This window comes from Sesamum indicum, linkage group LG10, assembly GCF_026168435.1.
Source record: "Sesamum indicum cultivar Baizhima isolate 11 linkage group LG10, ASM2616843v1, whole genome shotgun sequence".
In the NCBI taxonomy this organism is placed as follows: Eukaryota; Viridiplantae; Streptophyta; class Magnoliopsida; order Lamiales; family Pedaliaceae; genus Sesamum; species Sesamum indicum.
The window spans coordinates 15,914,221-15,928,857 of record NC_142666.1 but is presented as its reverse complement, the minus strand read 5'-3'; the positions used below and the strand labels follow the sequence as shown (position 1 = coordinate 15,928,857).

Genomic DNA, 14,637 nt, shown 5'->3' with positions numbered 1-14,637 from the left:
CCAATTTAATTAGTTCATAAATTTTCTTTAATGCAATTTGAACAATATTTCAAGGCAATGAATTGATACAGGCCTATTTTTGCCTGGATATAGGTACGATATTGTTCATATGATTTAGACTCACTTGTAGCTCCACAAACATTAAATGTTAATTTCTTTTTTTCTGAAATATAAGTGATAAACAATTATTAATTGAAATGAATTGAAACAACACATCTATAATTCAGTAGGCACAACATCCTATGCATAAAGTAAGGTTCGAACCCGATGACCTCTATCTGTATATGTTATATCATTGTTTTAAAAAATAATAATTATCTTTTTCTATTCATATTAAACAACACAATTGTAGTTGATTATATTGTATATCAATCAGTTTAATAAAAACTAAAATTTGAACCATGAATTGCATTGTTTTATAAAAATAAATGTAAATTACAACAATTTCTCCTAAAATTTGGTATACTTACGAATACCGCGTATTGTTTGAAAAATTACAAATTTCCCCTGATTTGAACGGCCAACTAGCCCAATCCGTTAGTCTCCATTAGTTTTTCATTCGTTTTTGTGGTAAACTGGCTGAAATGCCCTTGTTAACTATAAATTTAATTTTACTTATTTTTTTACAAAAACTAAAAAAATAATTTTTTTACAATTTTCAAATTGTTTCATTCACCTCATCCTATTTTTTATAAATTTTTCAATTTTTTTAAAAAGAAAAAAAATACAGCAAAAGCAAAGTTGGCAATTTTAAGCCTCTATCCAAGGAATACATAATTTTATCAAACATCGGAGAATATTAATAATATTTCAAACAATAATGTGGTATTTATAATTATGTCAAATCCCAAAAAACTCTTTGTAATTTACCCTAAGAATAATGCAAAATTCCATGCACTCACGCAAAAGGAGATACACTACCCAAAAAGAAAAAACAAATGCAAAATCTATCATGATAAAAGTTTCTTACAATGGAGCAAACTCTCTGCAAAATATGTTTTATTTTTCAAAATACACATCATATAATTACATTTATTATTTTCAACCAAACGTCGAGGTAATTTTTCAAATCATGAGATCATAGTATGTAGCGTCGTCTAGCTAGCTATATACAAAACCAAGTATGAGTAGTTATGGAGAGAGTGAGTTTAATAAATCTTGTCAAAATTTTGAACTTGAATTGTGTAAATTTTGACATTTTCTTTTTAAATTACTTCATAGTTAGCAATTTGGATTGTTATTTTGGTATTTCTTCTATTATAAATATTATATTGTTACATTTCTTTATTGCATGAGTGATTTAAGCAAATGCATAAAATACCACAATAGGGGGGGAGTAATATATTTTCCCACCTAATAAGTTTATACATTAAACTTAAATTATCACCCAAGTAAGTTTTCATAAAGTATCTTAATCGAATTCTATTGTATGTTTTCCATTTATTTTTTTTTTTTTGGTACATATCCATGTGAAGGGGAAAAAATAAAAGAAATAAGTTTTCAAAAGTAGACTATATTATTTCTTATTCAATTATTTTCATCTAAAATATATGAATACTTCTAATCTTATCTAAAATTTTAAAATAATATCTTATGACAAAATAAATTTAAGTTTAATATTTTGAGTCATAAAAGTAGCAAAAATACAATCAAAATTTAAAATTTAAAACCACACCATCAGTTCAGTCATTTACAAAAATCCACACCAAAAGAGCTGTTCCAACTTCCAAGTCCCCTCGAGCTTTGGTTAAAAGCAAAAACAGACTCAGCAATGTCATAAGGCTCTTGCTTTACCACAGAAAATTGCAACTGAAAGGCATTCAATCCTTATTCAGCATTCCACCAAATTCAAATGTTTTCTCCAGTAACAGCATTTGAAGCCATAAGATACAGGTATTAACAGGTATTTTTGGGCCTGACTGAAAAACACAGAGGGAATAGAAGTATAGCTGTAATATCATCTAAATTCGAGCATCGTTTACAGTAGATCCGACCCGGAAACTAGAGAAACCCGGACAATCCAGCTTTTAGCATCCCGGTATTTCCTCCTCAATCTTCATATTTACTCTTCTTTCTTCTGCGATTTTCATGATCTGTTCCAGAGCTACGATGTGATCGACTGGGAGAATCCTTTCGTCTGTGTTTGTGGTGCTTTGAATGCCTTCTGCTGCTACTCTTTTCCCGAGACGATCCCTTTTCTTTTCTTCTGGACTTCGAATGGTGTCGATCTCGATAATCATCTGAGTCACTGGATGCATCACTATCTGGAGTGCTGCTCCTGCGGTGTTTATGCCTGTGACGGCTCGCGCGTTTTCTGCTCCTTTCATCTTCTGAAGAACTGCTACTCTGACTGCGATTCAGAGTTCTGTGAGTATTCAGATCCCTCTCTTCCCCGGGAGCATTTGGAAATCTACCTTTACTACTGTCTCCCACTGAAACTCTATCTGCAGTTTGACCACCATCTATACGTGTGACAGCGCTTAAAAACACATCAGTGCTCTTATGTAGATTATCTGGTTTCATTTCTGTTCTTTCTCCATTTGTTGAACTTCCCACAATGTATTGAGAATCTGACCTTTTCTTTTCAGACGGCAGAGGATCACCATTTCCTTTGTCAACATTAACAGCTTCCTTCTGAGGACCTCTTCCACCAGCTTTAATTTCTGATATTGGCGTCTCTGGGGGAACCATCAAACCTAGTTCTTTTCCCAATGATTCTAAAAAGTCTCCGGCTATTAGACGATTTAGGGTCGTGTTTGCAACTTCAATCTTCTTTTGGGTATCCTCAACCTGATCAGAAGTAGTATTTTCCTCTTCATCATCTGAATCATCTGAAAAAATGGCCTGCAAAAGGACGAATATTGATTGGCAACAAGATAATAACCTATTATTTACAAAGAGAAATGGAAAACCATAGACATGGAAGGAAACTATAATGTACACAAAGTGAAAGGGAATGTACTTTGTACAGATCGACAGGCCTCTCAACATTTTCGACTTCCACCTCACTCGCAACTTCCTTGTCGGTAATTTCTCCGCCTTGCTTCCCATTGTGCACTTGAGGAACTGAAGACGAGGGGTGCTCTGTGCTAATATGTTCTTCCACATTTGCAGTTTTGATGGAATCTGGCATAAAAATTAGAGAGTCCATTTTGCTCCTCGCACGTGGAGCAGGAGGTGGCTGCATTCAGGGATACGCATACAGTCAATATTCTTGAAACACAGAACCCAGTCGGGAAAAGAATTTGGTGATATAGTATGTAATAGAAAGTTCAAAAAGACATTTAATATACATATCTATACTCAAAACAAAATGAACATGAAAACAACACAAAAGAACAGATAGAATCACCAGGGAACAGAAGGGAGAAACAGCAGCCCAGGTCAGTATTCATTACAATCAGAAGAAGATAGCCTACCTTGCCCATGTAAGGATCAATTAAATCAAAACGCTTGCATAAAATAGGTGCAGGTCGCCATTGAAACTCTTCCCGTTTCGGATACATTGCCTTAGTTATCAATTCCTCATCCTGTTGAACTTTATCTTTCTGCACATAACCATTCATATTGATAAAAAATAAGGCGTGGAATTACACTAAATTAAGAAAGGGCCTGCAGTAATTATTCGTTGCAGTCAATATACCTCTATTCCACTGGTAATAAACTGTAATCCTGCAGCACCTGTCAAATCTGCAAGCAACTGGCTGGTAGCCTTGCTTTCTTTACCTGAATTGCCTTTTTCTATGGCCACTGCTGCAGCTTCAAATTCTAATCTTTCACGAGCACGAGCAGCTTCAGACATGTTACTGGAGCCACCAGAATCTTTCGTTCGAAGACCTCCTTCATACTTCTCCTTCAAGAACTGTTCGAATCTCTTTTGCTTTTCGGGGTCATCAAGGAAAGGTTTTCTAATATCCGGCTGGTCATTCTGGTAAAACAATTGAACAAACAAAAAGACAATCAACATCACCTACAAAATACCAGTCTAAAGGATCATCTAGTTATTAAAATGTTCATTGCAGAAAACTTTTATCATACTAACAAAGAAATGAACAGATTTTCTTAAAGATCCCCATAAATATTTTGCTACTCACAATAGATGCAGGTTTGGTGAAGGTGTCTGAAAGTTTAAATTGGATATTAACAGAAGCAGCAGATTCAACCAAAGAGCTAGAATCTCTTGAGCTCTTCTCCAGAGCTTTTTCTCCTAAAATTTTCCCACGTCTTTCAGCAGTCAGCTGTTCTGAATTCTGAGGCTTTTTCCCTTCCCACAATTTGGTTTGTTCACCACGCTTCTGGCGCTCTTCCCAGAGTTTCCTTACATAATAATCAGAACCATTTCCTCCACTAAGGAAGGCAAATAATGGGTTTGACTGATTCTTCTCCCTGGAGAGATCCTCAAACAATTTGCCACAGCGAGCCACTAAAGTTGCCACCCCTTCGATCAAGACCTTCAGATTGTTATCTTCTGGAGCAGGGACCTCAGGGGGAGGGATTTCAGCATTCTTCCCATCATTGCCGAGAGGAGCAAGAAACTTGTGATGGGGAACAAAGTCCTTTGGAATTACAGGAGAATCAAATCTGTAGACATCACAGACAATGAGAACCATACATAGCTTAATTTGGCATTCAACAAAGACATATCTTTCAAAAGGTGGCCCTAAAACTGAGATAGAGTGAAACTTATTAAGCAAGGTATAATATTTAATAGCATGCTCAAGACAAAAAGAATGTAATACTATTCAAATCAATCACTAACTAATATATTGCTGTTTGGTTTTGGGTGGGGCTTTCAAAAGATTATTCTTTCTTTATTCAAGCTCCTACTGATCTCTTGTTGCCGTGTTAATTCACATTCCATCATAATCCTTGCCATCCAAAGTAACAAGAACAGCCTAATTCATCCATTAATCTTTTAATAAAATTTGAAAGAACAACCAAACTATTTCTGGTTGCTTTATGTCTTTTGCTGTTAAGTGTTTTCAGTTCCCAGCCTATTTTAATCTCAAAAAGCTCCAAGAATCCTCTTAAATATTCTGATACTTTTTAAAGGAAGCATCAATTAGGTGCACTTCTTGCTCGGAGTCTGTGGAGATCCGCTCCCCCCCCCCCCCCCGATTGTTCAATTAATTCTAAAATGAAGAAAGATAGCTGTTGTTTCCAACATCAGTTGTGGGAAGATCTTATAAGTGGCCCATAGTAGTCAGTGACGCACGGCACACAATGGCGCCAAGGGCTTCTGGAGCCATGGTGCATGGCGCACAGTGCGGCGCGTGCCTTTTCGAAAAATGGCGCAAATATAAGAAATAATTTATATATTTATATAATTAGTATTATTTTGACTAGATAAACGTACAAGGAGTTAAATAAGACATATAAAACGACAAATTCAACATAAAAAAACTTCATAAACTAAACAATACATACAGCCTTATAGTTGAATTACTGAAAGTCTCAAACTGAAATTTCATAGCATACTTATATCATTAAAACATATGAAAAACTGGTAATTTTAATTTATATTTATACTTACTTAAAGAAGTAAATAACATAATCATAGACTACTACATATGAAAAACAGGTAATTTTAATTTATATTTATACTTAATTAAAGAAGTAAATAACATAATCATAGACTACTAGTCTACAAACAATTACATAATTAAATCAAAACAGTACCAGTGCTAAATTTCTAAACAGAGAGAGAAAAAAAACCAAAGGTCCAGTCACGCAGCAGCGGCTCAACTCAACAGTGAACAGCAGGGCCAGACTACTACTGAAGAGAAGAAGAGAGAACTGAACAAGAAGATGCCGCCGCAGACGAAGAAGAGAACCAAAGAAAGAAGAGCATGCGGAATATTATTTCTGCTGAAATAGGGTTTTTGTTTTTTTATTGATTGGCACAGGCCCGTCTTCATAAAGGCGCGCCTGGCGCGCACCTGGGCAATGCATAAATGGCGCCCAGGCGCGCGCCATGGCCGCACCATTGTGAAGGCGTGCGCCATAGGCCGCGAATGGCGAGAGGACTGAGCCTCTCACGCCGCGCGCCATTAACTACTATAAGTGGGTGCATGTGTTTCTCAGGTAAGTTGAGTTGCTAAAGAGCCAGATGCTAACTAGTTGCTCAGTGAGTGCATCCAAGTCTTGCTTGGGCTCCCTAACTCGGGGCCCAGGCATAACATCATTCCTGCATACAACTGCATTAGCAAAGCAATGGTATAAGCCATGTCATGCTTGGGCTTAACTCAAAACTTTGCCGGTTTTTCACACTGTGTTTCAGTACTTGACATGAATGAAAATCAAGTAAGCAAGATTGCATCAAGAGGACCAGGGGCGAGGAAATTGGTTTAGTTCTTTCTGTAGGAGAGGTGTATAACGAATAGTCTATTTTTCTTGGTCAGAAGAAGGCAAGGATCTTGTTGGATATAGGGGTATATTAAGAAATTTTATTCAAATTTACGGTGAAAATAATCAACTTTTTATAAATTCCATTGTAAATAAGGTAGAATACGAGTGCAAAGGAATTGTTTGGGGGTAAACATTATCTTAGATTGGAAAGGACCCCACAAAATCCCCCACCGGCCTCGGTGTTTTTTACCATATAAAAAAAAAAAGGTTATGCGAGCTATTTGATTCACTTTGAAGAAAAAGACATTATCTTAGATACATTGTTCTTTCTATTTATTATAAAACAGCACCCCCTCATATTATGTACCAGGACAAAGAGAACCATAACTTTCCTACTTTTACAACCAAAAGAAGGGTCATTAGATCTATAGTAGCTTAATTTAACAATCACAGAGTTTATATCATAGTTGAAAAATAAAGTTCTGAGTATCTTTACAATATTGCCCAAAAGAGTAACTTTTCTATAATCGATGGTGTAGTATCATTATTTTGGGAAGGGGGTGTTTTGGAGCTTCATTCTGGGACGTCTGAAAGAGATAGAAGCAATAAATTTGGGAAGAGGGAGCATCTGAAAGAAGATGTAACCTAAATCACAATAATACAGTAAGATGGAAAACTGATGATAACTCCACCGAGAATAATAATTGGATAAAAATGAAACTCATAGAGTTGATTCAAAGTGGTCGGTTAGAATTCAGTTGATATTAGATTACCAATTTTATTTGAAGGTAAAATATATTACCTCTCCAGTTGGCTTTCAGAATTTGTTGCAACTTTAAAACCAGACAGAACACCGTCTTTCTTTTTATCTAATATCCGCAAAGTATCCACATTCACTCTTGAAGGTTCTTCTATTTCTTGAACATAAGTATCTTGAAAATCATAACCTGCTCAAAAACATTGCATATAAGCAGAGATGATGAGTCACAATGTAAGAGTATATAGTGATGGTCCAACAGTTGCAACTTGTAGTAGGGCTCAAGCCAAAAAGAAAAAAGAGTTTCAGATTTTTAATGTAGCCTCCTTCCCTTTTCACCCACACCTATCCTTCCCTTTCAGATTTTTTCAGACTAGGTTTGTTCTTTATCTCCTTGTCTGCCACCTCTGTCTACTATTTTCCGGCTAAATCTGTCATATCTGCCCTCCATTCACTTAATAGTCCCGCAAAACAAAAAGACGCTGCAATTAGGAATCCTTCACAAAGTAATCAAAGTGCTAAATCCCTCTTATTAGCATATGCTGATCTATTCATTATTTCTATTGCCAAAATAGACTTTAAACAAAGACTAAGTAAACCATCCAACCTAACCCTATCAGGCTCAAGTTTGAAACGTGTTTCAGTTAGCTTAAAGCTCTTTAAAACATCACATATCATATGAAGGCTTATAAAATTAAAGGGTGTTTGGTATTCTTTTTAGGGAATGATCTTATAAAATCCGGAGAAACAAAAAAACAATGATGTGCTTAATATTCTTCAAGCAGTCAGATAAGAGATAGCTCTAAGCAACTAAATGGTAATTAAAATCTACTTACAAGTTTAAAATTCAATAAATAAACCCCGAATAAATGACCCTGCTTTTCTTAGAATTAAGAAATCTTAGCCTTGTGATGCAGCCTGAGTTTCAATTGTATGTTTTTTCTATTTTAGCTTGTGTTTCATTGCAGTAAATAAGTACTGTAGCTCAGTGTTAATGACTTCAGTTGATGGATTAGTTTTCACTAACAATTTTTTGAGGTTTCTCTGGTCATAATATTTCTAGTGGGTTAGATTAAACCTTACTCGACAACTGAAATTTATCCTCTTGATAGGATTTTAACAACATAAAGTGCCATATAGCTGCTAGCATCGAACAACTAATGGAATTAATCCAACAATAATTACTTCCCTATTGGGATTTCCATTTTTCATTGTGGGTATTTTTCACCGCTTATATTTTTCTTTTTCTTAGATATTAACTTACAAAATTTTGGAAGGAAACTAACCAGTATTCCTTTTGACATTTATTCTGTTCTATTAGGCATTACAATGGAGAAGAAAATGAATGTCATGCATTATAAAGCAGGGACGTGAAATATATATATGAAATAAATAGGTTTACTAACCAATTATCCCTTTTTTCTCAAAACTTTCTTAATTTGTTACTGTGTTAGGCATGCATTCTGTTAGGCATTCATTCAGACAAAAACGGGGCATGCATTATAAAGCAAGGATGGAAGAAAACATTTGGACACACGTGAACCTAACATTCAGTTTAGTATAGAGATCAACGTCAGCCCATTTCTCTTCATTCATTGATTCTTCTATTGAAAAGAAAATCCAAACCATTTAAAGATATCAAAACACATGAACTATTTGTTCAGTGCTAATGGAAAGAGGGAGTTTGAGATAGAGGATCCACACAAATATTTTTTCCAATGGTAAAGTTAAGGTGGCAGACCAAACAAACAACTTGGATTATAACAAAAACTAGTAAAAGAATCACTTACCCGATGCATATACATCTTCATCTTCTGCATCTAAATCTTCAAGAGCACCAATACCAAAACCAGGACCAATTTTTCCTGGAATATATGTAGTCGACAAATTAGAAGAGCCTAGACCAAAAATTTTGCAAGAATAAGTGTTGCACTCGTTACAGTAAATTTCAAGAATGAACTACATGTAAAACCTCACCTTTTATGGAGAGAGACCTGTAAGGCTTCATCTCCTTATCCCCAGACATTCTCAGTCTTTTCTTTTCTAAACAAAAGAGAACAGTTATTATCCTTAGCCAAAACAAAATCAAACCCTGAAATAGTTATCTTAACTCAGAACTTTACGTACCCCTAAACTCCGGAGCATGCTTAAAAGGATCGTAGCCTAAGCCATACAAGTCTTGCTTTGGGTTGAGTACATATGCCTAGAAAAGATAAAGTTAATACAAAGTCCCCAACTGATCAATCCAGGTCAGCAGATACCAAATTATGATGTATAAATCAGAACATCAGGCAAGTTTATTCAAATTGGATCTTCCTATCCTACTTCTATCACAAGACATTGGATAACATTAGGTGAATCCCATACAGATTCTTCCGAAAGATGACACTCTCTAACACTTTCTTACCCTCTGGCTATTGCTCACACTTGTTGAATTGATTGCCTTCTCTTAGAGAACATGCAATAGGGGATAACATATATGCAAATCAAGCAGGTAACTAAAATTTCATGTTAATCAAGAAATGTAATAGACAACAAATTAAGTTATTAGATAAACGAGGACAAATCTAACCGGTGTGGTTTTAGAGAACCGATTAGCATTGCTGCCAATTGGAAGATCTTGATCGTTGCCAGCATCCTCTTCTTCCAGCTTTGAATCGTCGATCTGTGAACTCATATTGTCCGAAAGTGCCAGAAAAGCTTTTCTAGCTTCTCTGCGAGCATCTTCATGAAAACGATAAACATCATAAGTGCAACACTAGCATATAGTTTAAGAACCTTAAGAAGAATAGTAACAGCAAAAACCATCCAAATGCTACAAAGACACAAACAGAAAAGATTTTCACAATGGACCGCTTGCAGCCTCTAATTTTTTATATAATTTCTCTACATATATCATGATATTTCACGGCCCAAAAAACATAATGCACTCGATCAGAAAAATTGAATAACCACAACTATCAGAACATTTAACAATCTCCTCACATTTTCTTCTCTAGTAATCTGCCAAAAACTTCAAAACTATGAGATTTCCTGCTTTTTGAACAAAGCATAATGCCTAGGCAGATTCCAGCACAAATATCTAATTTTCTCAGTGATAACTGCCTAACCATGCTTAGATTAGTATGTGCTGATATCTGAAACTATAATTTGCCAGGTAAATGAAGATAGAAGGCTACAAATTAGCATGAAAATAGATTGGAAACAACCGCAAAAAAAAACATATATCAACTCAGGCACCACGTAGTTGAGCATTATTTTATTTCAAGTCACACATTGAGCCGTAAGTCATTATCATCACAGAGGGAGTGCATTCCCATACATTTTAAGACTTCTTTACCAGAACCGAAAGACTAAAGTTTCAGTGTCATAAAGCAGCATTACCCAGTACTACTCATTCTGCCATTTGGCATCCTGGACAGAGTAAGCGAAATCATTCAACATAACAAAAACAGCCCAGGTCAACATACTTCCTAGGTCATCAGGGAAACTCTTCTAAAATACAGTCTACTTCAAGTGAAGTTACCTCAATAATATAGATAATATTCATTTCTTACTCAGGTGATCGGAAGAAAATTTATGACAGGGAAAAGGCATCAAGGTCTCTGCAGTTAAGACGAATAATAAAGCCAAGTGAAGCAGAAATAAGACAACAAATCTTCATAGGCTGTACAATATCTCTTATGTTTCCTGCACCTTTTGAAGTTCACTGATGCCTAAATGTGTTTATCATGAAGTTTCTATTACCAATCTTCATAACAGCCAAATACACTTCTATCAGAAGTATGATATGTACAGTGTCTACAAGAATGCAAAGTAAACGATGAAATCTGAGAAAACACATTAACAGGCTGGCAGTTGAGAAAAACTCCATGGAAGGTCATACACTAACTTATTTAGCCAACCATCTTATCATTGCCACAGAAGGGAGCCACAAGGTAACCATTACCATCGGATGCCATAAACATAAATATTGTACATAACATTAGATTTATAAGATCAAAAGAATGACTAACTAAACAAGAGCTACAAAACCAGTTCCCCAAAAAAAAAGAAACAAGTGCTATAAAACCATACCGTAAAGTGAGTTCCTATTTGAATCCTTTATGGATCGACCCTGTCTCCATCCCATCTTCAACAACAATTTGACGCCTGACCACCAGATGCATGCAAATTAGAGAGATGAAATCACACAATTTAGCGCACACAATATTTATCACCCAACATCTGGCACGAACCTATAGATTCTGTCGCTGGAACTATTAGTTCATCTGGAACAGGTCCAGGAATAGTTGACGGCCTACAATAGGCGCAAATCAGAAAGTAAGAGAATTGGAAGCTTTTACATGTTTAAATCAATGGGAACCTATTCTAATTGATAGTTACTTTTAGCACCATCTGTCACACTCAAGATACAACCGGGGTAACAATACAAGAACACAGAGGCAATACAAGTAAATTCTTAGAAAACATAGAATAGGATCCATTCAAGATATAGCATATACATATATACACACATATATATATAAACACCAAATATTAGTAAAAGTAATAGATAAAGAACAATTGTACAGTAATATAAATTGTTTCTCATGTTTATGTGATAAATTTTACAAACATAATAGTATTTTCGTTAAAAAAAATTTACATATATAGTCAATTAAATTTGTATCCTCTTAATTGAGAAGAATTAGATCTAGTTGTTCATAGTTTGACTAGATTAGCCTTCCCCGTCTTTTTGTGTGTGTTTATAACTTTATTCACTCATGTCTTGAAATGGAATTCTTGATAGTTCTTACTTCAATTTGCTCTATCTATTCTCTTTTGTATATTCAGTAAATTAGCACATCAGAAGAAACTGTAGTGGTACTTATTTTATTAATAAATATTGTAATGGGAAAATTGTTTAAAGATTTAGAAAACTAGAAGTTAATGCAAATAAAATTCAATGAACCAATAAAGTTTCTCCCATTAAACCATTCACCTGAGACAAAATCATATTAAAATAAATTTTCTTAGCTGCATCCTCAACTAAAGAAGACGGGCTAAACAAAGACAAAATCATATTAAAATTGAAGTGGAGATCAAAACAAGTAATCAAAAAGTTAGCTTTTTCAATCATCTCAGATTAACTACTTAATGTTTTACTGCAACGAATTCAGTTCTGTGATTTCAAGACCACGCCTGAAGTCTACCGCAGTTTACCTACAGCAAATATGATGGTGACGGCTATTATTTTCCCAAGTTCCAAATAAGTGGTCGAGCCCAAAACATTCACAGAACTGGCACATAATAAGCGGTTTATATAAACATCCAGATGCATAAGATAAAAAGAGAAAAACCTCTGTTGTTGTTCCTTCTCAGCTTGTTTACGGGCAAGCTCAGCTGCGGTGAATCCAAATGTATCAAATTGCATGGATGTTCCCAAGGAACGACCTTCCAATTCCTACAGCATTCATTCATTCAAACGAAATAAAGAAAAATGCAAGAAAATTGAAAGCAGAAGGTAGGAAAAATCAAATTCCAGATATTCTATTACCATACTGGAATAAAGGGAACGGATAGCGTAAAAAAATTTTATGTTTCACAATCAGAATGCACAAAGAACCAGAAAAGGTGCAAGTCTCAAGAAACATATCTTAACCTGGCAGGGATTTATTGTTTGGCCCATTATCAGTCTATCCATTAAGTTAACCACAGCGACTTGATCTTTTCAATTATGGTAGGGGAAAAAATAATATAGATAGGCAAGCATTTCAGCTCTTCTTTGGAAGTACACACACACACACGCGCACACATATATATACAAGAAACTGATTCTGGTTCTCAAAATAAAATGTATGCTCTCTAGCTCAGCTGGAGACAACATAACAATTGTCCACGCAACTACATCAAGGCAATTTCTGCCCAAAGACCAAATCTATGAATCTTAACGAATTAAGTGAAAATATTTCCAGGATAGATGCAAAAATGACTGATAGAGCATACAGCTTTCTCATCCTCATCCAAGAAGCTGTAAATGCTCTGTTTTTTAACTTCAGCCCTATTCTTCCGTGATGATGTAAATGATTGTGGAGTCCATCCTGCGATTTCCGGTCAATATTCAAGTGAGTGCTAACATATAAAGAAAGTGGCTATGAAATTCAATCAAGAAAGAAAGCACAGACAGCACCTTCTTTGGAGCCAACAGTGTTATAGTAACCAGCAGAAAAGCCACCAGTAAATGCTCCATGAAACCTCCTCCTCCCTTCTTCATCTGTAACCTGGAAAATCACCCATCACATTGACTGGAGTTAATTGCCACCACGTAACATTATGCACAAACCATCGATGAAAATGCTAAACCCCTGAACAAGCCAAGTAAAAACTCGAAGAAACCAAGCTATTGTTTGTGGAGCTATAATCACAACTTAACAACTAAACTTTCTGCACAAAAAGGATAAGAGAAAGAGATGATTTTGGTTAATTATTCAATTTAAATACATACCTGAACATCCTCGAAAAAACAGATATCAAAGGCCAAAAACAAAATAGCTCACTTATTAGATTCCCAAAAGTATGTTTGGCTTTATTGAGGCATATGTGGAATGTCCGAATACTATCAAAAGGACATTTCTACCCTATCAAGACAAGAATAATACTCTCATCTTTCCAACCGGGAAATTTGTTGAAGTGTATTATAGCGAGGAGTTAAAGTATGCAAGAAGCCTAGGCTACACAGTGATCCCAATCTCAGGATAGGAAAAGTTATTGTAACAAGAACTTGAATTCAAGTCTCTCCACAAAACTGAACTTTCACAAACCATTCAACACAAATCACATTAACCATGTTAATCTAAACCCAGAAAACATACTGAAGTTAATCGGACAACGAATAGCATTCCCCACAACCATCAAGACTAACTCTCAAATGGACAATGTTACTGTCAATAATCAGGTTCAGCAAAACTCCTTACATCTTTAAAACCACAAATAAAAACTAAAAAGACCAAGACCCAGTATTTTCACGAACCTAAAAACCCATGATTCAGAAGGGGCAAAAATATCATAAAAGAAAAAGGAATTCCTTGGTGGTAATTTGTGGTCTTTACCTCTTGTTTCCATGGGGGAAGAGCAGTTCTGAGCTGACCAGAGGCCTCCGCTATTGCCTTCTTCTTGCGGGTGGTGATTTCTTCTTCTCGTTCTATGGGCGTTCCGTAGAATACGAAATCCTCATCGTCGCTCGACATTACTTCCCTTTTCTTGGTGAATTTAGCGAGAAAATGATAGAGGTGGTCGAAGGGCAATACGAAGCATTAGAACTTTGCAGTCTGTTCCTGTTGAGCCGGAAGAAGAAAGAGGGTGTGGCAGGATCAACTTGCTGCGAGGCCGGTTAAGGCCTTTTCCTAAACCGGGTGTGCGAAGTACTTCGGTTACGGTACGGGCTCCAGTCAATTACATAAGGCAAAATCTGTCAAAATTGCAATTTCAATCCCAAAATAGTTTCATATTTTAAAAAAATATTATAAAATTAATTTCATCATTGCAATATT

General features: G+C 35.5%; 1 protein-coding gene across 1 annotated transcript; it reads right to left on the bottom strand.

The window, feature by feature from the left end:
• Positions 1 to 1,803: 1,803 nt before the first annotated feature.
• On the bottom strand, positions 1,804 to 14,518 carry TGH (SWAP (Suppressor-of-White-APricot)/surp domain-containing protein). Its single transcript, XM_011093274.3, has 16 exons — positions 14,197 to 14,518; positions 13,278 to 13,368; positions 13,094 to 13,188; positions 12,448 to 12,551; positions 11,344 to 11,405; positions 11,183 to 11,257; positions 9,678 to 9,829; positions 9,233 to 9,308; positions 9,083 to 9,148; positions 8,896 to 8,970; positions 7,151 to 7,295; positions 4,095 to 4,581; positions 3,644 to 3,928; positions 3,420 to 3,548; positions 2,963 to 3,181; positions 1,804 to 2,844 (listed from the first exon to the last, which is right to left on the bottom strand). The coding sequence occupies exons 1-16, from the start codon at positions 14,332 to 14,334 to the stop codon at positions 2,050 to 2,052; spliced, it is 2,994 nt and encodes a 997-aa protein (XP_011091576.1). The 5' UTR covers positions 14,335 to 14,518; the 3' UTR covers positions 1,804 to 2,049.
• Between the last annotated feature and the right edge of the window lie 119 nt (positions 14,519 to 14,637).

Excerpts from the sequence above, each read along its gene's own strand:
- TGH (XM_011093274.3), bottom strand. The coding sequence starts at position 14,334 with ATGTCGAGCGACGATGAGGATTTCGTATTCTACGGAACGCCCATAGAA. Across the intron at positions 13,189-13,277 it reads CACTGTTGGCTCCAAAGAAG|GATGGACTCCACAATCATTT; the intron begins GTGCTGTCTGTG and ends CGGAAATCGCAG. Across the intron at positions 11,406-12,447 it reads GAGAAGGAACAACAACAGAG|GCCGTCAACTATTCCTGGAC; the intron begins GTTTTTCTCTTT and ends CGCCTATTGTAG.